The sequence below is a fragment of the Oreochromis aureus genome, linkage group 17 (genome assembly GCF_013358895.1).
Source record: "Oreochromis aureus strain Israel breed Guangdong linkage group 17, ZZ_aureus, whole genome shotgun sequence".
NCBI lineage: Eukaryota > Metazoa > Chordata > Actinopteri > Cichliformes > Cichlidae > Oreochromis > Oreochromis aureus.
This window is the reverse complement of record NC_052958.1, coordinates 22,301,540-22,328,305: the sequence shown is the minus strand read 5'-3', so window position 1 is coordinate 22,328,305 and position 26,766 is coordinate 22,301,540. Positions and strand designations below refer to the sequence as shown.

The window sequence follows — 26,766 nt, the reverse complement described above, 5'->3', positions numbered from 1 at the left end:
ATAGTTGTCCTATGGACAGATTCCCCCACCTGAGCTGTAGATCTCTGCAGCTCGTCCAGAGTCACCATGGGCCTCTTGGCTGCATTTCTGATCAGCGCTCTCCTTGTTCGGCCTGTGAGTTTAGGTGGACAGCCTTGTCTTGGTAGGTTTACAGTTGTGCCATACTCCTTCCATTTCTGAATGGTCGCTTGAACAGTGCTCCATGGGATGTTCAAGGCTTGGGAAATCTATTTGTAGCCTAAGCCTGCTTTAAATTTCTCAAACCTGTCTGCTGTGTTCTTTGGACTTCATGGTGTTGTTGCTCCCAATATTCTCTTAGACAACCTCTGAGGCCGTCACAGAGCAGCTGTATTTGTACTGACATTAGATTACACACAGGTGCACTCTATTTAGTCATTAGCACTCATCAGGCAATGTCTATGGGCAACTGACTGCACTCAGACCAAAGGGGGCTGAATAATTACACACACCCCACTTTGCAGTTATTTATTTGTAAAAAATGTTTGAAATCATGTATGATTTTCCTTCCACTTCTCACGTGTACATCACTTTGTATTGGTCTTTCACGTGGAATTCCAATAAAATTGATTCATGTTTGTGGCTGTAATGTGACAAAATGTGGAAAAGTTCAAGGGGCCCGAATACTTTTGCAAGCCACTGTATTTTGACAGCAAGTAAAGAACTTGCTGCCATGTCCGGTACAAAACAAAGAAGCTCCTGTTTTATTCATTTTTCTATCAATACAATTTATCTAACGGTATTAAAATTCTTGACCATGGGTCAATGCAAATCATATTCTGGAGCTTTATAACTAAGGGTCAGTTCAGCAGAGGACTAACACACTCTTCACTCAGCCTGATGGTAAGTAAGTTTCTGTCTGTATTAGGATGGTGACACATTTGGTGTAGCACAGAATAACCTGTGAACTCAAGTCATGCTGTGATACTGCAATTATATCATTACCTGTAAAGACACTGTAGCCAGTAATAGTGGGCTAATTCTTTTTTATCCTAAAGGGAAGGGTCATTAAAATGATATTTTTTTTATTATTCTGTTCTTTCAGGACGTCCTTTGGATGATTGTCCTCACTACTGGTCTGCTTGGCTCACATTGTGAGGGCGCTATATCCTGTAAGAATGAAATTGGTGGAGATGTAGACTGGTAAGACAACATTTGAGCTATTCATTCAGGAGTACTGAATTACACATTAGTGACTTTGGTCTTGAAGTGCTTCAAAGCTGTGCTATGGTACCTTTTGCACCTGCGTTTCAACAAAGTAATAGATGATGTTGAGACACTGCTACACTATTTTACATTGTTATTATCAATTATTTTATATATTTCCATTTCATAAATAACTTCATTTGGGGAGTATGGGCAATTAAAATAAGGACATTACACATACCTAAAACTATGAAGACAACACACAATACTGTGACACTTGCCTCCTTTGTCCAGGCCTGCAGATCTATTTTTAACATTTGTATTATTCTCACTTTATTGCAAAAAAGGGGAAACAGGAAAAGACAACACTTTGCCAAAGTTTCACAAGCTTCATCACATTTTTAGGAAGCCAGTGAAAAAGCCAGTGAAAAATAGCATTCATAAAAGGCTCTGTTATTACTGCACACATGGGCACCACCTGTCACGTAGTTAAAGGGTTTCAGTCACATCTCTACTCATACAGGTGCTTGTGAGACTCGGGTATAACAGGGTTTGTTATTTTCTTCTTCCATGCTTTGTCACGCTTCTCATCATTTATTGTGATCTTTGAATTTACTGACTTGTCTCTGACATCACCAGGTTTATTTTGTACAAGAACAAGTGTGGGGTTGATTATGTTTACACTGATTCAAAAGACCAGAACCTTAAAAAGAATAACAAGCCTGTCAACAACCAAGCTGGTGTCCTGGCACATACCCTGAATCCCTACTTTGAAAAAGTGAGAATAACTCCATGAGATTCTGTTATTAGTGTGTATGCCCTTTGAGAAAATATGTAAGTTATATTATGTTTTTGTCGATTCTTTCATATGCAGTCATCAGATTCTGCATTCATTGCGTACAGTGATCAACCACCAAATGGAAAAACTGCAAGTTCCACCTATGGCCACAGCAAAGGTGGGTAGAAACAATTATTTCTGAAAGTAAACTTTTATGGAAAGCAAAATACTTAATAATTTCTTCAGTTCAGCTGCAGGAACTTTTTCTCAAGATTAAAAATTGGGTTTGCTGCAAAGCTCCAACCTGTGATGTGTCACAATAAAAACATTCTGATTGTGTGAGTACAAGTCAGTTTGGTTTATTAATTTTACACATTTAAATGTAATATAAGAGAAATAAAACACTGAGTTCCCCCTCAGACTACATAAATTATAATATAAATTTTTCTTATCGACTATTTCGCCCTGGGTTTAATCTGAACATGGTTGTAAATGTAAGAATACCAGGACAGGTGAAAGATGTTCAGTATATTAAGGCTTCCCACCTCACTGCTGCATTTTAAACCAGCTGTAAACTGGATCACTGAAACTAGCTTGTTACTAACTTACAATGGACAATAAGCTCACAGCCAGGAAGGAAATGCACGAGTGACTATTAAATTTTGGTTCTTTTGAATTCTTTTAGCGAGAGAGAAAGACTTCCGACTCAGAGTGGTCAAGCTCAAAAAATCATCTTTATTGTACATTTCCGGAAACGGAGACCTGTAGACACGAGCACGCACCCCCAGGTCTAAAAACATTGCAAGCCAAAAGGCGTATATATTCAATTCAATTCAATTCAACTTTGTTTATATAGCGCCAAATCACAACAAAAGTCGCCTCAAGGCACTCCATAGGTACAGAGAAAAACCCAACAATCATATGACCCCCTGTGAGCAAGCACTTTGGCGACAGCGGGAAGGAAAAACTCCCTTTTAACAGGAAGTTGGGGTGAACATATAGTATATATATATTATATATATATATATATATATATATATATATATATATATATATATATATATATATATATATATATAGTTCTGCTATCGTCACACACAGTTTCGATCTGGAGTGCACTCTGCTTAGTTTCACTTTCTGTCTGCACCTCCTGTGCTCTGCAAAAGCATGCAGTTTCCTGTCAGCCTCCGACCTAGTTTATACTCAAAGTTGGCCCTCTCTTAAACTGGAAGCAAACTATATTAAAAACAAGTAACAATAAGCACTAAATAAGCACTAACAATATATTTATTTTGTAACAGTGACTTTCTCTGTGTCTTTAATGGAAAGCAGGATTTGACATCAGCAGATCCAATCATAACGTTCTGTAATGATAGTAAAAAACACACCTTATTTAAATGTGCTCTCCTTCTTCACGCTCACCTCTGAGCATCAGAACCACAGCTGCTGTTATTCTCAGATCACTCAGCAGATGTTCTCTTCTTAATAATTACATGTGCTCTTTCATGTTCTTGTTCTGCAGGAGTTGTGATGATGGATAAGGATAATGTAGTCTGGCTTTTACACAGCACACCAAGATTCCCCGCAGGAGATAAAAGCACAAATTTCTATCCTGACAGTGGGAAAACAAACGCACAGATATTTATGTGTGTAACACTGAAATCTACAGAGTCTGCACAAATAGGTAAGAGCCTGTCCAAGTTATTTCTTCATGCCTAGAGTGTATGTGAAGTCTTAACACAGTAACACATCCATCCCTCATTTTACTTTTTTTCAGCTCAGCATCTTAAAGGTATCAATGCTTATATATTTGATAAGCACAATCCTGAAAAACTCAGAGATTCTTCCACCGCACCACAACCGCCCTACCATGAGGACTTGAAGTCAGCCGGTGGTCAGCAGTTTACACGCTTTGTTAAACAAATCTCAGGGACCAGGGATCCTGAAGGTGAGATTTCTGCTTCATTCATTTAAGGAAAAAAAAACCTTTAAAACCACACTGTGAGTTTCCTGTGTGAAACATTTGTGACTTTCTGTAGTTTGTCCAGCAAAGAGCTGAGAATCTTATTTACAAGGTGTGAAACATCCAGCCCAACACAGTCCTTTATTCTAACCTCTCTGTTTTGGCCTGTGAAACATCAGCTGGGCTATGAGTAGATCTAACTTTACAGAGAAGCTCTGTTCAAAACTCACTTTATTTAGACTTTAACTCTAAAAATAACTCACATTTAAAATTAAATAATGATCCTGGTATGAAAATGTTGTGGAAGCTGAAAAATAAATCCTGTGAACATAAGGTGTCAGTGTGACCCAGCCTCAGTGCAGAGTTCGGCAGGGGAGTGTAGCAGCAGAGATCATACGAGGTCTGATGTTTGTTAAAAAAAAAAAAAAAAAAAAAAAAAAAAAATTAAATCAAAAAAGCTGGAACTTCCCAGAAACTCTCAGAAAGAGAAAATAGAGTCAGGGTTGTTGTGAGCAACATATTTCTTGTTTTTTTTCTTGTTTTTTATTCTGGGTTATTTTAACACTGTCTGATGGTTTCTTGATGTTTGTCTTTCCTTTTGCAGAAGGAGATCTTTATGTCACCATTGCTGACACACTACGGAGTAATTTATACATCCAGACCTGGCACAGCAAACCTGAAGATCCTAATAAACGTCCTAAAAAATACCAGCTAGTCACCATCATGTCAGTAAAAACTGCTGCAGGTAGTTGGGAACATGGAAGTGATCATTCCAAATGGTGTGTTTCTGACAGTAAAGACTGGATGTGTGTTGGTGACTCAAACAGAGAACCATCCCAGTTCGAAAGGCCTGGTGGTGCACTGTGCATTAATAGCAAACCTGTGGCAGATGAATTTAGGCAAATTAAAAGTATTACTGGCAGTAACACTGACAGTAACACTGACTGTGACACAGGCCCCAGTTCCTCTAAAAGAAAACGAGTTGGTAGTCTAAGTTAACTGCAGCAGACAACCGTCTCGCTCTTGATTTCTATCTACGTTCACCAGTTTCATATTTATTGTAAATTCATTTCAGATTTTATCAAAGTGAAGCTGACTTGAATCTGGTGCTGACATCGTCACTCTTGTCAGTGTTATCTAATGTTTCTGTGAACGATATGAAATTAAAAACATTTGATGGATGTTTCACAGTGTGGTTCTTTCACCCATAGAAACCATAAAAGGCTGAAATAAATGACTTTGCATGAATCCGTCTTGTTTTTACTCTGAGGTCCTGTTTCTGTCTGAAGACTTTTAAAATTATTCAAACCCTGCAGTCAGACATCTTTATTTTTATGGTTTAGTAGATTTTGATTTGCCAAACCAGGTTTTATATTGAGATTTTTCTTCTGTAACAGGTCTTCCTTATTACAAAACAACAACTGTAGCATGTGGCACTTTTATTATGTATTTGTATAGAAATTATTTTCACAGTTCACTTATTCATTTTTTAATACATTATTTGTTGGGCTTTATGCAAATTAGTGCATATGTGATATTATAACTCATTTTATAATGAATAAGAAGGACAGAAAAATTTAAATATTAATGTAAATGATCACCTGGGGAAATTAAGAGCTCATATCAGTTATGTTTTCTTGTTTTGTACTTTTTCCTTTTTTTCCACTTTCACTCGGTGTTCTGTAACTTGACAGTGGATATTTGAAAGTAGAGTAACTACTAAGTAGATCTGTCTGTGTTGATCTTGAAAGATTAATAATCTGATTCTGACTGTAACTGTTAAGCTGATTATTGTTCACGTGCCATTCAGGCCTTCTAACAGCAGAAGAACGTATTGATACCGGTGGTACATACTGTCAGTATTTAGACGGTGACATGGGTTGTGTAATTTGGCCTCCTTACATCATCACAAAGGTTTTTCACTCAAACACTGTGACCGATGCAACCAATCAGAATGACTTCAGAGCGTGATCACTTTATTCATTTTATCCATTTGTAATTCATTCTTATGCTAAAAAACGCTCTCAGTATTTGGACAGTTACACGTTTTTCTTTAACTTCAGAGCTTCAGCATCTCCAGTGTGAAGTAAATGATGGTCACTGTGTTAATGTACGAAGACACAAAGATACAGTTTGGTCCAATAGTATTTAAACAATTGCACAATTCTAATGTTTGTACAACAACACAAAAATGTGTTTTAAATCAAATGTTCAATAATGATGGATCTGTAGCCTTTCAGCTCTAATCCAAAGGGTATAATCAGAGTACTGTACATAGTTTTTATGAACTTTACCTCTGCTTAACTTACTTAACTGTAAACCTTCATCTGTCCATGTTCAGAGTGAGTGACAGCATTTTACAGTGTCAGGAAATAAGTGAATATTAGAAATGCACAGTGAAAGTGGTGGAGCTGTCAGAGTGCTCACATCAGTAGCGGTTTTTGATACGGGCGACATGGGTGGTTGCCCAGGGTGGCATCACGGGCACTGGCAAAAAAAAAAAAAAAAAATTGCTGCCCCGACAGCATCCCAGCTGCGTTTTCCCTAAACACAATCTGTTTGTGCTACTCTTTTCAAGGAACAGTCGATTATTGGTAAGGGTGACTTTATGTGTTTGGTTACTTACTTAAGTGGAAGTGCTGTGGAAAGTTTTACGTTACATAGATCTGACAGTACAGGATCTGAGGAGGTTCAGCAGGTTCTGAGGTAACTGTTTACAAGATGTTGTATCCTATCCAAAAGTTCTTTGCAGTTTTACATTGAGAAACATCATCCTTAACATATTTGACCCACATAAAGTACTATGGCCATCACACTGTCATTTATAATTGTTTAAACAACTCGTGTCTTAAGTCATTCCATCATACAGAAAATAAAAAAGCCGCGTGGTTCACTTTTACATCACAAAATGTTAGAAATATAAGCCGTTCATAACAACCTGAAAGGTTGGGAGTTTAAAATGCAAACCAATGGAAGCAGAAGATTATAATGTCACAGAGCACACGGTGTCTATTATTGTGTAGACATTTATAGATAAGAGCTTAACAAAGACGCTTCATTTCTTACGAAATATGCAGATGGAGTGATCTTTATCAAAAGTAGAAGTTGCATCTGTGGCTAAACCATTATCAGTGTTGGGAAGATTACTTTTAAAATGTATTCCACTACAGAATACTGAATACATGCCCCAAAATATATTCTGTAACGTATTCCGTTACGTTACTCAATGAGAGTAACGTATTCTGAATACTTTGGAATACTTAATATATTATCATGCTGTTTACAACTACGTGAATGTACTATTGCTGTGATTTATTACTGTTACTGAAGGTCCGCGGCTCCGAACCGTAGTAAAGGGACCTCTGGCTAATACGGTGGGTTCCGTGTCGGGCTGGTAGCTGAAAACTAGCTTTACTTTGTTGTCTGGGTCAGCTTCCGAGAGACAGAGAGAGGCGTTGAAAGGCTGCTCCAACGGAACTTATTTTTTCCGGAGGAAAACACGAACACAGTGTACAGTTGAGTCTTAATAGCTTACTTACAAATGGGCTCGTCAGGCACTCTTCTTGGCTGCAGTGGTTATTATTATATTTACATGCTTCCAGCTCCCGTTTTTGCTCCGTGACAGCTCGGACTTTTCCTTTTTCTCCCTCCCTCGCTCACAGACACATAACGGGTACGGTAGTCCATTCTCCCTGCAGCACGGACTACACTGCCCATCATGCTACATTCTTTAGGGCTATAGGGCTTTGGAGTTGACGTCACGCCGCAGTGCATTTTGGGATCGCGGCGCCATGTCAGTAGGCTAGAAAGCAAAACAAGCGCAGTGTTGGATTGTTGGAATCGGGACTGCCAGAACCATGCTCAAAATCAGCGCAAAAGACAAAGGGCTGTATCGCGACCGATTGTGCCCAGACGCCAAGAGACAGTACTTTGAAAAAATTGCGTGCATTGGTAATGTGGACCCGTATGAAATAAGGAAGTGGAGTGGAAACCCAGACGACCTACCGCCTTTGTCCTATCCCGATCTTTGCATACCTTGTCTGTGGAGTCATCGCATACACAGCAAACCAGTTTAAGAATTATAAATCCCTGGAGGCCCACATCCAATTCACGAACGGCTGGGTGCAAGATTTGTCCATCTTTAAGCCTCCACGCTGCGAGTGCGTTGTCGATAGGACATAGGTAAGTCAGTTTGAACTTGATAACTTTCTAAACAACTTCCTTGTTACAGTTTTTGATTTGCACGTACAGCCAAACCATCTATATTAGCCTTGGTTCATTATACAGACCTTTTATTAAAAGTGGTTTTTGTGTGTTTCAGGTACAGCACTCACAACGACTGAATGAAACTGCATTACAGCCATGGGTCATTGTGAGCACCAATGAAAGGGTTGAGGCTGCTCACTGCACATGCATGGCCGGAGTTGCAGAGACCTGCACCCATGTCGCTGCTCTTTTGTTTAAAGTCGAGGCTACAGTGCGTATCAGAGGCACCAGAACTGTAATAGACGAGCCAGCATATTGGGTATTGCCCGGAAATATGACCAAGATACAGCCCGAGGTTGCACATAGCATTGACTTCTCCTCAGCAGCTGCCCAAAAACGTGGTCTTGATGAAAACATAAACACACACCCCTTTTGCCTTTGAGAGGCAAAAAGGAGGCGATCGCAAAAAAGGCAGATTCCTATTGCAACGCTGGAGGATTTGTCACCATTACTGGATACACTACTGTCAGGTACAAACACAAATCTTTGTTACCCGCACCGACCACTGTGACCTCGTTGTGTGGACACAGAGAGACCTTGCTGTGATACGCATCTTCCCTGAAGTGGATTTCTGGGAACCACGTTTAAAGCAAGCACAAGACTTCTTTCTTAAAGTGTGTCTTCCTGAACTTGTTGGGAAATACTTCTCCAAACAATGTGCTGCTCTAAATAGCCTGTAATGTTTCATTTTGTGGTTCAAGATTGATGCCAGCTGTGTGTTGCCATGTAAATAGTTTGCATTTCATTTCTATGTACTTGCTAAGTACATGTGATAAGATCAAGAATAAAAAAAAAAAACATGTATACTATTCTTTTCTGTTTTATTGAAACTACTTCACACAAAGTACAATTATTTACAATGAACCACACATGCAACACAACAGCTTTATGAATACTCAACAAGAGCAAGTTTCATTTGGCGCTGGTTTGACAACCACACTGGGGCACATATTCACCAAAACACAGCAAACCTTAACAATCTTATCAAGCAGTGTTGTGTTTATTTCTGCTCTGCCCTGTTCATTGCACACACAATCCTTCGTCTGCCCTTTAGCTTCTGTGATGCTGTCTGTCCGATCACCACTCTCCACATTTACAGGTGGTACCTCAACCTCCACTTGTCCAACACAACTGCTGTCCACAGCCTCCATGACATGGTGATTTTGTTGTTGGTCTTCATCGATTACTTCTGCACGGGGCACACCTTCAGACTCTGCAGCTGCATAACAAAAGCCTGTAAGATAAAAATTAGTGCATACACATAAGGTAAATGTACACCAATATTCCAATGACAGGTGTGTGATTCATCTGGAAGTTATGTGCGGATTAGTGTACAATGAGAGCAATTTAGTATGTTTTTAGAGGCCCATGAGCAGTGTTGGTGCCCAGTCTGGATTTGTTACATCATCATTTTCATATGCTGGTTTGCCTGCAATAATGCTAAATCATAAGCTACTCAGTCGACATGATGACATGACGTGGTTCTGCAGCGTCACACATTAGCATGTTTTATCTCATTATCTACGACCTCAGCACATTGAAAATAACACTAAAAGGATTTTAATAGTGATATGAATTAATTTAGGACTCACCGGAAAGAAGATGCGGAGACCAAACCAACAAAAAGCTGGGGATTGCACAGAACTCGATCCGCTCGTCTCACCGCTGCAATGCAAGCCTGACGTCTTTGTTTAGTAATATCGGATACATGGGATCCCTCACGTTGCCTCCAGGATGGAAAACGATGAAAAGAGAGCCCATTATCCAGCTTCTTGCCTTCACGATCGTGTGATCTAACGTTGCAACTGACAACACAACACAAACCATAGCTGAAGCTGTATCCTGTGTCTAGCCTACTGTCATGGCGGAAGGGGGCGTGGCCCACCTCCCGTGACATCACGCTCCAAAGCCCTATGCCTGTAGCACTCTGCCTATTAGCTTAGCACAACAACAACAACAAAAAAGCGCTCTCTCACCCAGGAAACACGCAGAGAGAGAGCGTCACCCTGTAACCATGGCAACCGTAACGCTGCCGCCTGGAACAACAGAACATAGCTGTCAAACAAACCCAAACAGTCCTGACCCGCGAGAATATGAAACAGGAAAGTACCGCCGTGTAATCCATTTATTTCAGCAAAGTAACTGTATTCTGAATACCACCTTTTTAAACGGTAACTGTAACGGAATACAGTTACTCATATTTTGTATTCTAAATACGTAACGGCGGTACATGTATTCCGTTACTCCCCAACACTGACCATTATACACAAGAACTTTAAAAATCTATAGTGTGTGAGGCTGTGTGAGTAAAGGGTGACTTGCCCTTCTCGCCCACATTTAATAAACCATCTGTTGGGGGTCGTGGATTTGACACCTCAGCATTGTGAAAGTGGGGAAACATGATTCTGGCTGAGCATAAGATTTCTGCTTACAACGTAGAATCTCAGTTCTAAATGAAATTCAAATGTTTTTTGTAAGTGTGGCTAATGTATTATTTGACTTCTAAGGCACACACACACACACACACACACACACACACACACACACGAACAACAACAACACAGAGAAGAAGAGGGGGTAGTTTACTACGCATCATAAAAAACGCAGTCATTAATCTTCTAGCTGTATCTTTCTGTTCTGACTTTAGAGTCCTTGTTTGTTTACTGAGACGTACTTTGGGAGTCATACTGTTGTGATACTGGGGAGAAAAGGGTAAGGTGTGAGAGGCTAAACCATTACACACAAAACTTCAAAAATCTAAAGAGTGTGTGAGCTGTGTCGTTCAGCAATAAACTTGTCTACAATGTGTTAGTAAAGAGTGACTTCTGGCCCATTAAGCAATGGTTTAACAAATTTCACTGCAAACTATAAAAGGAATCTTGATTTAAATAGAACATAGTAGTGTTGGATTAAGTGTAGGAAACACTAGTATAAGGTGTCTATGGATCAAATCTCCTTCAGCGTTCACAATGACCAAAGTGGACGACTACAGGCATTTCTCTCAGTCAACTCGTTGTGTTTAGGGGAAACGCAGCCAAGTACACTGAGATTGCTCCACGATGTTAGTGAGTTAACTCTGGATATCTGTAGGTTTTGTCAAACTTGGAGTGAACAAAAGCAGAAAAACAGTAAAAGATGCAGATAGTGGAAGTTTGGTTCATTTCATGAACACAATGAAACATTTTACAGTCCACAGAGCAAATTAGCATACATGATAAATAGATACACATAACGCGGACAGTGAGAAGTAAAACTCATCGTCTTACCAGGTGTTATATTTTGTAAACTTAAAATAAACCCCTGAAATTAGAGTTTAGTGTTTTAAGTCATCTGTTAAAAAACATGAGTCAACACTTCTTTCTCTCAGCAGCATTACTGAAGTGACACTTTAACGATGCTTCACATCACAGTCTTTATGATGAAAAACATGTTCTCTCATTAGCAGATGTCTGCGCTGTCACTTGTCATGAAAATGTCCAGAGCCTGGGTTCAAGCTTCCTCTTCAATTACCACTGATCATTAATAGGGACCACAAAAGATTTGTCACATTATCCCCATAAACAACATGTTTTTATAGAAATCATTGTGACACAAAGATTTAGATTCTTGTTTCACCATGTGCATGAACTCAAAATCTTTAGTTTCATATTTATAAAGTATCGAAAAGAATACATTTATTCCAATGTATGAGCTATAGAGGTAGAGATAAACTTCATGTACTTATCAACATACAGTTTAAAGGCTTGCATTAGAGTGCATTGATGCACACTTGGGCATCTTTTATTTAACATGGTTATACCATTGTGAATTTTGTTATATAAATATGCTCAAGAGTCTCTCATATGTTTGACATCCAGCTAAAAATTGAAAATATATATTTTTAAATCAGTAACTTTGCAAATTTAGAGGAAATGTTTTTGGACAACAAATCAGTCACGTTTTAAACAGGGTTTGAATAATCAGCGCTGACAGACAGACATTTACGAAGTGCAGGCTCTAACAGACATGCTTACTGTATGAAAGGACCGCGGATGTCTTGGAGCAGAGAAACACGCCGTATTGTTGCTTTTCTCTTTTGCATAAGCAACGCCCGCCTGTCAGAAACGCTCTGTGCAGGTAGCAAAGTCGACTCCAACACACGTCCAGGCATCAACCAGTCTTTCCACCAGCTGACTGGTCCCTCAGCTTTCATGCTGGGATCTGCAGCAGAACCTCGCACTGTCCACTGGGGCACTGCAAAAACTTGTAAGTCATAGTTTGGTTCTTCACTGCTCGCAGAGAATTAACAATTAAAGAAAGGGATCCAACACGAAACTCAAATCAAACAGCACAGTCGGAATTGTCCACAACCACGCTCAGTTTCACAAATAAACAAAAAGCTTGCACCAGCCATAGACACAGGAGGGAAAACTGAAAACCTCCCAGAAACTGAAATTGTAATAAATTAATAACACTAAAGTCGCCTCTACGTCATTTTGAAAAGGTCCAGAGCCTTTATACACAGCATATGCCAAGCAGACTCAGCCTTAGAATTTAACATCTACAGTTTAAAGAGACACACAGGTCAGTACCTTCGCTATTGTCTTTAAACATTAAGATCCATAAAAAAAAAAAATCAGTTTTATCAACAGAGGACGCATGAAACGAGCAAAACTGACAGTTCTGAAAGGCGGTGCACGCTCTCATTTCACAAGTTGGCCTACATTTTCCAGAAAGACAGAAAGACCACACAGTTAAAACCTGTAAAATACTGAATTAAGAGGGGTGAGCATACCCCCCATAGTAGTGAGGCATCACTTATAAAAGAATGACTTTTAGTCTTTTTGGTGCTTGTGTTAAACATTCATGGGTAAAATTCTAATGAAGTATTTAGTTTGACAGCAAGCAAAGACATTTCCTGCCATGTCTGGTACAAAATGAAGAAGTTCCTGTTTTATTCATTTTCATATCAGTGTGAGTTATCTAAAAATTCTTGACCATGAGTCAGTGCAAATTGTTAGAGTTGATTCTGTTGAAATTGTCATTTGTGCAAAGTCACATGCTGATAAAATGTTCATTCCATATTAGGTTTTAGCCTTTGCATGTAGTAAGCAGTCTCTTCGCTGAAGTTTTTGTGTTGCACACAAGAAACCACAAGTTCCTGTTTTTATAAGTTTAAGACATGTTGGGGAGGTAATTTCGCCATTTGTATCAGCTATAAAATATTGCTCATCAGATTCTAACAACTAAAAACATGACATTTACCTTAATTGGATAGCCTATATCGAATATATTCAAAATCAACAATAACACTTCTCAATATTGCCAATAACAAGTAACAAGAGCTGGAATTTCCCATAAACTTTTAGAAAGAGAAAGTAGAGTCAGGGTTGTTGTAAGCAACACTTTTCTTTTTTTATTCTGTTATTTTAACACTGTCTGATGGTTTCTTGATGTTTGTCTTTCCTTTTGCAGACGGAGATCTTTATGTCACCATTGCTGACACACTAGAGACCAATTTATACATCCAGACCTGGCACAGGACACGTAAAGATCCTAAAAAACGTCCGCTTTCTAAAACTAACAACGAATACAAACTAGTCACCATCATGTCAGTAAAAACTGCCGCAGGTGAATGGAAACATGGATGTGATCATTCCAAATGGTGTGTTTCTGACAGTAAAGATTGGATGTGTGTTGGTGACTCAAACAGAGAACCATCCCAGTTCGAAAGCCCTGGTGGTGCACTGTGCATTAATAGCAAACGTGTGGCAGATGAATTTAGGCAAATTAAAAGTATCACTGGCAGTGTCACAGTCAGTATCACTGATACTGACTCACAGTCAGTGATACTGACTGTGAGTCAGTATCACTGACTGTGACACTGATGTGTCACAGTCAGTGACACTGATAGTGATAGTGAAAGTGACACTGCTCCCCGAAAAAGACCAAAAGTAGATAGTACAGGTTAACTGCAGCAGACAACCGTCTCCGTCTTGTTTTCTATCTACGTTCACCAGTTTCATATTTATTGTAAATTCATTTCAGATTTTATCAAAGTGAAGCTGACTTGAATCTGGTGCTGACATCGTCACTCTTGTCACTGTTATCTAATGTTTCTGTGAACGATATGAAATTAAAAACATTTGATGGATATTTCACAGTGTGGTTCATAAATGACTTTGCATGAATCCGTCTTGTTTTTACTCTGAGGCCCTGTTTCTGTCTGATGACTTTTAAAATTATTCAAACCCTGCAGTCAGACATCTTTATTTTTATGGTTTAGTAGATTTTGATTTGCCAAACCAGGTTTTATACTGAGATTTTTCTTCTGTAACAGGTCTTCTTTTATAGGCCCAGTTTTTTAGCCTACTATTTTTAGTTTTGTTATTAGCAATATTGAGAAGTGTTATTGTTGATTTTGAATATACTCGATATAGGCCATCCAATTAAGGTAAATGTCATGTTTTTAGTGTTTAATATATTTATTATTTTCCACAATGAAATACAAAAATACAAAAATACAAAGCATCAAATAAAAGTAAAAGAGGGGAGAAAAAATAAATAAATAAAAATAAAAACCCACCCTAACCAACAACACCCCTGTTCGCCGTCAAGTAATCAAAAGTTTAAAAGAAAAAACTTACAATCAGTGCAAAATAACACCAGCCAAGGTATACAGAACAAGAAGGAAGGAAAAATAAGCAAACAAATATAATTAAAAATAAATAAATAAATGTCATTCCTGAACCTGCGTAGATGGTTGGTCAAAAAATATCAAAAAGGGTTTCCAGACTTTATTAAATTTATTTACAGAGCCTCTCAAAACGAACCTAATTTTCTCTAATTTAAGATGAAATAGTACATCCTTAACCCAATGCGAAACTGTGGGCGGGGCTGCGTCCTTCCACTTCAAAAGTATCAGACGTCTTGCCAGTAGTGTAGAGAAGGCAATAAGTCTTTGACCACCTGCTGGTAGTGCCAGACCATCGGAATTGACCCCAAATAAAAATAAAAGTGGATTAAGCGGCACTCTTATCCCAAATATGCATGACAAAGCCCCACAGACATCCGTCCAGAACTTTTGTATTTTGGGACAGGACCAAAACATATGGATCAAGGTCGCCTCTGCCAATTTACATCTTTCGCATACGTTGGGTCAATCTGGGATACATCTTTGCCAATTTTGATTTGCTAAGATGAACCCTGTGCACTATTTTAAACTGCAGAAGGCAATGTCTTGCACACATGGAGGACGAGTGAATATTACTTAAAACATTGCCCCAGTCTGCTTCAGTAATACAGGTTTTAAGATCCTCTTCCCAGGATCGCTTAATTGCAGACACAGAGGAAGAACCCAGGCACAAAATCAGAACAAGTATTGATGATATGGCTTTTTCCTTAGCCGGGTTAAAACACATAATGTCATCCATTACATCATTAGGGGGTTTATTTGGGAACCCTGGGATAGAGCCTGAAAGAAAGTGTCGTATTTGTAGGTACCTAAAAAAATGAGAAGGGGGTAAGTTGTATTTATTAGTCAGCTGTTCAAACGAGGCAAACGTGCCGTTAATGAATAGCTCCTTTAAAGATCTCAGCCCCCGCCTCTGCCAGCCCTGAAATGTGGCATCAGACATTGAAGGGGAAAAAGCATAGTTGGAAGCTACTGGGCTCCCTAAGCAAATCTTCAGAAGATTAAAATGTTTTCTAAACTGAAAGCAAATCTGGATAGTATTATTAACTACAGGATTCTCAATTGTCAGGTTTTTGGGTAACGGGATAGATGCACCTACAACAGACGATAGCAAGAAAGAACCAGAAGAGAGCTTCTCCATTTCTACCCATACGGGTCCGCTGCAATCGTGCTGAAAGTGCAGCCAGTAGGTCAGACAGCGTAAATTGGAGGCCCAGTAATAATAACAGAAATTAGGTAGAGCCAGGCCCACGTCTTGCTTTGACTTTTGCAGATGTGTTTTACGCAAACGTGGTTTCTTATTGTTCCAAAGGTATGATGTAATTACAGAGTCCAATTTCTTTAAAAAAGCGTTCGAAATGTATATAGGGAGGCTTTGAAACAGATAAAGAAATTTGGGTAATACGGACATTTTAACTACATTCACTCTCCCAACTAACGAGAGAGGAAGCGGCGACCATTTCGACAAGTCTTGTTGCATACTGAGGTGTAACTTAGTAAAATTTTCTTTAAAGAGATCACTGAAGTTTTTCGTCACAGTTATGCCTAGATAGACAAAGCTGTGTGTTGCAGTCTTGAAGGGAACAGTAATGTTTGCTAATGTGGAAAGAGGTATATTTAGAGGCAGTAATACACTCTTGTGTGAATTCAATTTATAGCCTGACACAAGCCCAAATGTATCAAAAAGTTCAAGAATGTAGGGAATTGTTACCTCAGCCTTGGATACAAACAGCAGGAGGTCATCGGCATAGAGAGATAATTTATGCTCATACCGCGAAATGCCTTGAATGGCATGATTACTTCTTATAGCTATTGCCACCGGCTCAATAGCTAATACGAAAAGGAGGGGGCTGAGGGGGCAGCCCTGACGGGTTCAAATGTCATGTTTTTAGTTGTTAGAATCTGATGAGCAATATTTTATAGCTGATACAAATGGCTAAATTACCTCCCCAACATGTCTTAAAGTTCTCCATAGTAGTTCCCCCCCCCATAGTAGTGAGGCATCACTTATAAAAGAATGACTTTTAGTTTTTTTGGTGCTTGTGTTAAACATCCATGGGTAAAATTCTAATGAAGTATTTAGTTTGACAGCAAGCAAAGACGTTTCCTGCCATGTCTGGTACAAAATGAAGAAGTTCCTGTTTTATTCATTTTCATATCAGTGTGAGTTATCTAAAAATTCTTGACCATGAGTCAGTGCAAATTGTTAGAGTTGATTCTGTTGAAATTGTCATTTGTGCAAAGTCACATGCTGATAAAATGTTTATTCCGTATTAGGTTTTAGCCTTTGCATGTAGTAAGCAGTCTCTTCGCTGTAGTTTTTGTGTTGCACACAAGAAACCACAAGTTCCTGTTTTTATAAGTTTAGCAGGATTGCTCTCTTCTGCTTTTTATATGTTGGTTTGTTAAAAGTTCATGCCCTAAATAGAGTGACTGGAGATGTTAAAGGGTTGCGCCATGTATGGTATGACAGGAGATGACACACACACACACACACACACACACACACACACACACACACACACACACACACATGCTGATGCTGCGCACACATGCTTGCCTTGGATGTATGTCTGCTTTCACCAAATAAAAGGAGCTGTAAGGGAAGTCAGGTTCGGAGTCGGCTGAGTTCGGGTGAAGGGCTTACAACTCTAAGACCCTGACCGGGCTTCCCTTGCCAGCAAGTAAAAGACACAAGCACTGTGGTCTTGCTTTGGTCACAAGGATCGGTCTCTGAGACAGTGAGGTCTGTGAGTTTAGATCTAACACAAATCATATTCTGGAGCTTTATAACTAAGGGTCAGTTCAGCAGAGGACTAACACACTCTTCACTCAGCCTGATGGTAAGTTAGTTTCTGTCTGTATTAGGATGGTGACACAATTGGTGCAGCACAGAATAACCTGTGAACTCAAGTCATGCTGTGATACTGCATTATGTCATTACCTGTAAAGACACTGCAGCCTGTAATGGTGGGCTAATTCTTTTTTATCCTAAAGGGAAGATGATGTATTAACATGATTTTTTTTTATTATTATTCTGTTCTTTCAGGATGTGCTTTGGATGATTGTCCTCACTGTTGGTCTGCTTGGCTCACATTGTGAGGGCGCTATATCCTGTAAAAATGAAAATGGTTTTGATGTAGACTGGTAAGACAACATCTGAGCTATTCATTCATATATACTGAATTACACATTAGTGACTTTGGTCTTCAAGTGCTTCAAAGCTGTGCTATGGTACCTTTTGCACCTGTGTTTCAACATAGTCATAGATGATGTTCAGACACTGTAACACTATTTTACACTGTTATTATCAGTTATTTTATATATTTCCATTTCATAAATAACGTCATTTCCAAGAATGGGAAGTTAAAACAGGGATATTAGACATACCTAATGCATTAAAACACTGAAGACAACACACAAAACTGTGACACTTGCCTCCTTTCTCCAGCCCTGCAGATCTATTTTTAACACTCATCTTATTCTCACTTTACTGCAAAAGAAGAAACAGGGAAAGAAAACACTTTGCAAAGTTTCACAAGCTTCATCACATTTTAGCATCATGAGGAAGTCAGTGGAAAATACTATTCATAAAAGGCTCTGTTATTCATAGTTAAAGGTTTTCAGTCATATCTCTTCTTACTCATACAGGTGCTTGTGAGACTCGGGTATAACCGAGTTTGTTATTTTCTTCTTCCATGCTCGGTCACACTTCTCATCATTTATTGTGATCTTTGAATTTACTGACTTGTCTCTGACATCACCAGGTTTATTTTGTACAAGAACAAGTCTGGGTTTGATTATGTTTACATTGATTCAACCAACCAGAACCTTAAAAAGAATAACAAGCTCGTCAACAACCAAGCTGGTGTCCTGGCAAATACCCTGAATCCCTACTTTGAAAAAGTGAGAATAACTCCATGAGTTTCTGTTATTAGTGTGTATGCCCTTTGAGGAAAGACAAAATTTATGTTATGTTTTTGTGGATTCTTTCAGAATAAGCAGTCACCACATTTTGGATTCATTGCATACAATGATCAAACACCAAGTTGTAATGCACTAAAAGAATATGGCCACAGCAAAGGTAGGTAGAAATAATTTTTTAATGTTAATAAAAATAACACAAGAAATACTAATAAAAATACACCTGATTTAAATGTGCTCTCCTTCTTCACGCTCACCTCTCAGCATCAGAACCACAGCTGCTGTTATTCTCAGATCACTCAGCAGATGTTCTCTTCTTAATAATTACATGTGCTCTTTCATGTTCTTGTTCTGCAGGAGTTGTGATGATGGATGAGGATAATGTAGTCTGGCTTTTACACAGCACACCAAAATTCCCCGCAGGAGATGAAAGCAATAATTTCTATCCTGACACTGGGGAAAAGTACGCACAGATATTTATGTGTGTAACACTGAAATCTGCACAGTCTGCACAAATAGGTAAGGCAGCATGTCCAAGTTATTTCTTCATGTCTAGAGTGTATGTGAAATCTTAACACAATAACATGTACATCCCTCATTTTAATGTTTTTCAGCTCAGCATCTTAAAGATATCAATGCTTATATATTTAAAGAGCACAATCGGGGAAAACTCAAAGATTCTTCCACCGCACCACAACCGCTTCCCTACCATGAAAACTTGAAGTCAGCCGGTGGTTCGCAGTTTAAACGCTTTGTTAAACAAGTCTCAAAGGAAAGGGATCCTAAAGGTGAGATTTCTGCTTCAGTCATTAAAGAAAATAGATCTTAAAACCACACGGTGAGTTTCTTGTGTGAAATAATTGTGATTTTCAGAAGTTTCCCCACCAAAGAGCTGGGAATCTTATTTGCAAGGTGTGAAACGTCCAACCTAACACAGCCCTTTATTCTAACGTCTCTAACGTTTTGGCCTGTGAATCATCAGCTGGGTTAACCTCTAAGCTGCGCGCATGCGCAATTGCGCACTGCTGGCACGGTCTCTGCGCAGAAAAAAATCTGCGTTGCGCGCCAAAAAAAAAAAATCTAACCTGAATTGAAATTAAAATGAATACTTTAACAATTCTGTTTTGCAGTGTTAGTCAGTAAGTGACTGGCTGCTCCACTATGGGATTAGAAGGATGCCACCTTATCCCATAGTCCAGCCAATGATGCGATTCACATTCGTATATACGCAGCTAATCAACGTTGTTGACAGGCTATGACAGCGTCCTTATGTGCCGACACCGGTCTTTTAGCTGGCAAAGCGGCGTAGCTGATGTGGAGTGAAGCCACATTAATGACAACGTGTACAACCATTGGAGATGTGAGCAGGACAGACGGAACAATTGACGGAAAAAGTGTGGACTTTATACCAGTTTTTAAATTGTGTTGATAGGCCACGTAAAACCAGAGTTATGATAAAAATATTTGCAATGTTTGGTTTTCTTCCTGAATACTATCGTTGTTTATATTTACTGCGGGAAGAAACGGTAAAAACGGAGATTTATAAGGAAAACGCTCGAAAGCACTCTCCACCTGTGAGCAAAAACAAAACCAAAACACCCCCCACCCTTTCCCATTGGTCGAATAATGTCGACTAATCAAAACATGGCATTTGTTGTTTAGGGAGGGGGGAAGTTTTAGGAGTGACGGCGGTGTTTTGAGATGTGAGAGATTTGCCACGTTTAGCGCAAATCTTGTGTAGTTAGTGTGTAGTGTAGTCAATAGTTTTGTTGTGTGTGTCAGAACAATGAGGCGACTGCTGAATGTTACAGGTGTTACAGGAGTGATACATGTCCTGTTGTCAGGCCTGCAGGTATCAGGCTGTTGTTCTCCTTTATCTCATAGTGGACAGAAATTATTTTTTGGAGTGGCACAAATAATTTGTGTGGCATCAGATTTGATACAGAACAGCTGATTGTTCTGTAAATAGTTTGAAATGTTTATTTAAAAAACCGCCTTGGCTGAATTTTTAGGTAAACAGCTGCAAAAAACTTTGTTGTTTGCATAACTCAGTTACTTTTTTGAAGAAGTAACTATATAAGTAATTGCCCAACATTGGTCATTATATACTGTATTTTGCAGACAGAGAGTTACAGACTCTCTCCCAGACCACAGACTCATAATACAAGTCAGAGCTTTATTATTAAAAAAAGAAAGAAAGAAAGAAAGAAAGAAAGAAAGAAAGAAAGAAAGAAAGAAAGAAAGAAAGAAAGAAAGAAAGAAAGAAAGTTGTGTTTTCAAAATTGGAGTTCAAGTTATTTTTACTTCCAATAGTGTTAACATACTACACAGGTCATGAACAAGATTTTTTTTTAATTTTCATTGTAAGTGGGCTAAAGCAGTTAATTAAAAGTAGTCTAACATAAATGTAAATGCTGTAATTTGATTATTTTAATAAACCATGTAACTTGGATGGATTTGATGCTGGCGTGACCACAGTGCACACGTCTGATGTCGCTCACAGTGGTCCAAGGGACCGCTCAGGAGGTTTGTGCGTTCGCTCAGACACATGAAAAATTAGAGGGAACATTGGTTATGAGTAGATCTAACTTTACAGAGTAGTTCTGTTCAAAATTCACTTTATTTAGATTTTAACTCTAAAAATAACTCACATTTAACATTAAATAATGATCCTGGTATGAAAATGTTGTGGAAGCTGAAAAATAAATCCTGTGAACACACATGTTGTGCTGTAAGTTTGTATTGCCATGGAGACCTTTCATTAAGGTGTTAGTGTGACCCAGCCTCAGTGCAGAGTTAGTGCAGGGTAGCAGCAGAGATCATACGAGGTCTGATGTTTGTAAAAGAAATGATTAAATAACAAGAGCTGGAATTTCCCATAAACTCTCAGAAAGAGAAAGTAGAGTCGGGGTTGTTGTAAGCAACACTTTTCTTTTTTTATTCTGTTATTTTAAAACTATCTGATGGTTTCTTGATGTTTGTCTTTCCTTTTGCAGAAGGAGATCTTTATGTCACCATTGCTAACACACTACAGAGCAATTTGTACATCCAGACCTGGCGCAGCGAACCCAAAGATCCTAAAAAACGTCCGCTTTCTGAAACTGAAAAAAAAAAACTAGTCACCATCACGTCAGTAAAAACTGCTGCAGGTGAATGGAAACATGGATGTGATCATTCCAAATGGTGTGTTTCTGACAGTGAAAATTGGATGTGTGTTGGTGACTCAAACAGAGAACCATCCCAGTTCGAAAGGCCTGGTGGTGCACTGTGCATTAATAACCCATCTGTGGCAGAAGCATTTAGGCAAATTATAAACAGTTCTGTCCCTGACGCTGATAGTGTCAGTGCCACTGAGTGTGACCCTGGTCCCCCTAAAAGACCAAGAGTAGATAGTACAGGTTAACTGCAGCAGACAACCGTCTCCGTCTTGTTTTCTATCTACGTTCACCAGTTTCATATTTATTGTAAATTCATTTCAGATTTTATCAAAGTGAAGCTGACTTGAATCTGGTGCTGACATCGTCACTCTTGTCACTGTTATCTAATGTTTCTGTGAACGATATGAAATTAAAAACATTTGATGGATATTTCACAGTGTGGTTCTTTCGCCCATAGAAACCATAGAAATAAATGACTTTGCATGAATCCGTCTTGTTTTTACTCTGAGCTTCTTTTTCTATCTGATGACTTTTAAAATTATTCAAACCCTGCAGTCAGACATCTTTATTTTTATGGTTTAGTAGATTTTGATTTGCCAAACCAGGTTTTATACTGAGATTTTTCTTCTGTAACAGGTGTTCTTTTAGAGGCCCAGTTTTTTAGCCTACTCTTTTTAGTTTTGTTATTAGCAATATTGAGAAGTGTTATTGTTGACTTTGAATATATTCGATATAGGCTATCCAATTAAGGTAAATGTCATGTTTTTAGTTGTTAGAATCTGATGAGCAATATTTCATAGCTGATTTAAATGGCTAAATTACCTCCCCAACATGTCTTAAAGTTCTCCAGAGGCCTGGGAATGAACTAATCACTTGATACAGGTGTGTTGGAACAGGGTGATATGTAAAACCTGCAGGATACCGGCACTCGAGGCCTGGAGTTGTCCACTCCTGCTTTAAACACTTCAAGCTGTAAGCTAATGATAGTTATATGAGAGCAGATGCATGCTGGTGCAATAAGCTGTACGTTTTACGTTCAATGGATGCATGATCTGATTAGTCGACTAATTGCAAAAATAATCAGTGAGTAGACAGCTATCAAAATATACCACACCTTTCTCGCCTGCATTGCCACCATGTGCCCCCTTTAGAGTTCTGTCTGCTCCCTCATATATGCCTGTCTAGAGCCAGCCCAGCAGAAAACAGCAACAGTGCTGCAGTTCCTGTATGAACTGAACAACTCTGAAAATCTAAGAAACAGTTAAGTTTCTCTCCTCGAAAGCTAAGATGGACAGACAGAATATGCAGACTGGACTTTGTCACAGTGGAGCATGAAACGAGGAACAAGAACATTCATGCACAACTTTTCTCCCTTTCTAAAGTAAAACAGCTGAGAGATGTATGAGAGACATTTTCATCTGCATTTAAACCTGCGTTTGACAAAGGCTGTATCCCAATTCAGGGTCTGCAGCCTTTAAGGCCACATTTTAAGGCCGATTACGTCACAGCGATGCGACGAAGGCTGTCCCATAGTCCCAATTCAAAGTCTGCTTGAAATGCGGCCCTGACATGTCTGTTTCATTTTCCTGAATTTTAAGGATGGGTCGGTGTATCCCTCATGGCCCAACATATCCCAGACTTCATAGCGCAGTGGTGGGTGTGGACTTTCAACAAGCTGAAAGTCAGTGATGCTGCTCGGTTTGCAGTCCTGAATATGACGGCACAAGCAGGATTCACTGCACTGTTAATGTTAGCTATGTTATACTGCTGCCTCTGTTCGGTGGTGTCGAGCCAAACGGACTTTAACGTGTGTTTGAACGAGCTGACGGTTCACTCGTTAAGCTGAAAGAAAGATGCTTTAATCACAGGAGTCACACGTGTGTCCACTGGACCATCTGGGAACTCTTCTTGTTTAGCACTCGTAATAACACAAACACTAAATCCTCCTTCTCTTGTGCTGTTTTGTAGCAGTGTGTACACCCGAGACTGTCACCTGTCTGTCTGTCCTGCACTCTCTCTGTTTCTTTCTCTCTGATTGTGGAATAAAAGTATGAACATGTATTTATAAGTTACACTTGTGTTTGAATCCTGCAGCTTATCACACATTTGATTTCCATGTGTGACAACTGCAAGTGTCCAGAGTGAGGACAGACTGAGGGACCCACTGCTGCACATCATCTGTGAGGCTTTGCACCCCTGATGATCCACCAGGACAAACTCAGCAGTGTGTGAGGAAGAGGAGGAGGAAGAGCCAGCAGCAGCTGACAGATGGAGAGAATAGACAGACTGTTCCCTGTTTGTGAAGGACTGCTAGGAAAGTTTAACATAACTAATTGTCTGTCCTGAATCAGTCTAATTAGGTGATGTTCAAATAATGTTATCATTCCAGTGTTTTCAGTGTGGGAGAAAGTACTCAGGGCCTTCAAGTTACACACTATGAAAGGCAGCAACAAGTTTAATATTCAGAAACCTAAAGTATGTATCAGCAGCAGAATGGAGCTAAAAATAAATGTTTGTTTCAGTTCTATGAAGCTTTGAGTATTTTGGACTAGTAGTACTGCTGTGTTTGTTTATATGCTTTATATATTCTGAGGTAAGTTGATGTACAGTGTTACATCATATTCTATAAGGATGTTATGTGTTTGTGTACTTTCTGCCCAGTTTGACCCATTTAGCAGAAGTCAGCCTGTTTAAGGCTCTGATATCTAAATGGTAAATGGCCTGTATTTATATAGCGCTTTACTAGTCCCTAAGGACCCCAAAGCGCTTTACACATCAAGTCATCCACCCATTCATGCACACATTCACACACTGGTGATGGCAAGCTATGTCATATCTATTCTGTATGACTTAAGGAGTTATGACATGGTATGATTTTCTCACCCAATAAAGGAATATTTAATATATCAGTCTACTCTTCATTCTATCAGAAACAGTTATCACAGCTCATACATTTTCTTTTTACACATATATGTAAGCATTGAGCCAAATTTAGTAATGCCAAGATATTAAACGAACAATATTTGTCTCTTATATATAAGAGACAGGATGTTTGGAGAACAAGGTGGACAGTTAGAGTTCTGTAAATAAATCCTGATGTACTCACCTGTTTTTCTCCGTCTCTGTGTTGCAGATGTTGTGCCCTTAAACAGGGGAAATAGTGAGGAGAGATGAAAGAATGGCACAGACACGCAGCTCTCACTCTCACTCGTCTGTATTGAGTGAAGGAGGAGGCGCGCGAACCCACCTACTGGAGCCCTGAGGCATTAACAATGGATCGATGCACAATCAACCCAGGCAAAACTTTCACTACTTATCTCCCTCTATATTCCCACTGCATATTCTATTCGAAAACAAAGCCAAAACAACAAATAACAAAATAATAAAGGCATCACACGAAATGTAAGGAACAGAGATGTACAACTTCAAAACTAATCAAATTTATGATCCACCACACAGACACAGAGACATCAAATGGACAGTCTTTAGTAAAGTAAGTGCTTTAGTTAAGAAGACCACTCTGCAGACGAGAGAGTGACTTTTATAACTGTGGCTAGATTCCGTTTTGAGTGAATATCTGTAAGATTTGAATAACAAAAAGACTTGAGTCGGGTTTCACCATTATTGGCTCTTTACTAGGGCTGGGTATCATCATAGTGATTTCTAGAATCCATTCGATTACAGTTTACAACGTTGGGATTCAATTCAATCCGCGATGCAATGTAAATCTTCTTGTGCAATGTGTAAATGAAGAGCAGCTCAACAAGGCTTTGAACTTAAAGCAGTTGGGGAAGTTTAAAGTGGAAAATGTTGGGCAAGTGGGTGCACAGAAGGGAGGTCGATGCAAGGGGGTAATTTCTGGGGTGCCTATTAGTGTGAAAATGGATGATCTGAAAAGCAAAATCAAAGGAGGAAATGTGATATCTGTGGGCAGGATGAAAGCAACAAAAGAAGGAATTAAGGTAGATAGTGAAAGTATCCTGATACACTTTGAAGAAGGAAATCTGCCAAGGAAAGTGTTTTTGGGTTTCATTAGTTATCCAGTATGAGTCTATGTTCCAAAACCTCTGAGGTGCTTTAACTGTCAAAGGTTTGGACACCTAGCGAAAAACTGTAAGGAAAAGAGGAGATGTGCTTGGTGTAGTGGAGATCACAAATATGGGAAATGTGGAGATGGAGTTCAACCAAAGTGTTGTAGTTGTGGTGGGAGTCACAGTGTTGCGTATGCTGGATGTGAGAGAATGAAACAAGAAAATCATATTCAAAAGTGAGGGTGGAGAAGAAGATCTCCTATGCTGAAGCAGAGAGGGTGATGAGAGTGAGTGAACAGGTCAACGTCAACCCAGGACAGGGTACATCTCGGGGTCAAGGAGTTACCCAGATCAACACGAATGGTATGGTTACTGATAAGATGGCTTTGGTTACATTCATTGCAGGAGTGATAAACACCACAGCTGATGTGAGATCTAAGCAGGAGAAAATTCAGCTTATTGTTAAGGCAGCGATTAACCACTTGGGGTTAGTAGGACTGACATGGGAAGAAGTGAGGGAAAACCTCAATTATCAGTCAAGTCAGGAAACATGATGTTCTTTTATGTAATCATGGTACTTATCCTTCAATGGAATGCAAGGGTGTACACACACAGATCCTAATGGTAAATCAATTGAGGAATTGATGGATACATGCAATTTGGTGTGCCTGAATGATGGTAGGGGGACCAGATGTAATGTTGTTCATGGAACGGAGTCAGTTTTGGATTTAACTCTGGTCTCAACTGTCCTAGCAGGAATAAGTCAGCGGGCCATCAGAACAGACACTACCGTAGGAAGTGACCATTAT

At 39.2% G+C, this 26,766-nt stretch overlaps 2 protein-coding genes and 1 long non-coding RNA gene across 4 annotated transcripts; 2 read left to right on the top strand and 1 right to left on the bottom strand.

Moving 5' to 3' along the window:
* Positions 1-783: 783 nt before the first annotated feature.
* LOC116317947 (deoxyribonuclease-2-beta-like) lies at positions 784-5,153 on the top strand. Its single transcript, XM_031736845.2, has 7 exons — positions 784-861; positions 1,064-1,161; positions 1,804-1,942; positions 2,039-2,120; positions 3,465-3,626; positions 3,720-3,890; positions 4,510-5,153. Exons 1-7 carry the CDS (start codon positions 784-786, stop codon positions 4,902-4,904), a joined length of 1,125 nt encoding a protein of 374 aa, XP_031592705.2. The 3' UTR covers positions 4,905-5,153.
* A 4,026-nt stretch (positions 5,154-9,179) lies between these two features.
* On the bottom strand, positions 9,180-9,828 carry LOC120433900. Its single transcript, XR_005608828.1, has 2 exons — positions 9,764-9,828; positions 9,180-9,405 (listed from the first exon to the last, which is right to left on the bottom strand). It is a non-coding gene; the product is annotated as an uncharacterized LOC120433900 (long non-coding RNA).
* Positions 9,829-17,393: 7,565 nt separating this feature from the next.
* On the top strand, positions 17,394-22,355 carry LOC116317948 (deoxyribonuclease-2-beta-like). Of its 2 annotated transcripts, none has more exons than XM_039600887.1 (7): positions 17,394-17,687; positions 17,894-17,991; positions 18,612-18,750; positions 18,841-18,928; positions 19,126-19,287; positions 19,422-19,556; positions 21,765-22,355. In XM_039600887.1, exons 1-7 carry the CDS (start codon positions 17,685-17,687, stop codon positions 22,169-22,171), a joined length of 1,032 nt encoding a protein of 343 aa, XP_039456821.1. In that variant the 5' UTR covers positions 17,394-17,684; the 3' UTR covers positions 22,172-22,355. The 2 variants fall into 2 exon arrangements, with proteins under 2 accessions (XP_039456821.1, XP_039456820.1); XM_039600886.1 differs by having other exon boundaries at positions 19,383-19,556.
* Positions 22,356-26,766: the final 4,411 nt, after the last annotated feature.

Bases quoted from the DNA above. Each gene is read 5' to 3' on its own strand.
- LOC116317947 (XM_031736845.2), top strand. From the start codon at position 784: ATGCAAATCATATTCTGGAGCTTTATAACTAAGGGTCAGTTCAGCAGA. The intron at 1,162-1,803 runs GTAAGACAACAT...TGACATCACCAG, and splicing joins ATTGGTGGAGATGTAGACTG to GTTTATTTTGTACAAGAACA. The intron at 3,627-3,719 runs GTAAGAGCCTGT...ACTTTTTTTCAG, and splicing joins TACAGAGTCTGCACAAATAG to CTCAGCATCTTAAAGGTATC.
- LOC116317948 (XM_039600886.1), top strand. The intron at 18,751-18,840 runs GTGAGAATAACT...GGATTCTTTCAG, and splicing joins TGAATCCCTACTTTGAAAAA to AATAAGCAGTCACCACATTT. The intron at 19,288-19,382 runs GTAAGGCAGCAT...AATGTTTTTCAG, and splicing joins TGCACAGTCTGCACAAATAG to CTCAGCATCTTAAAGATATC.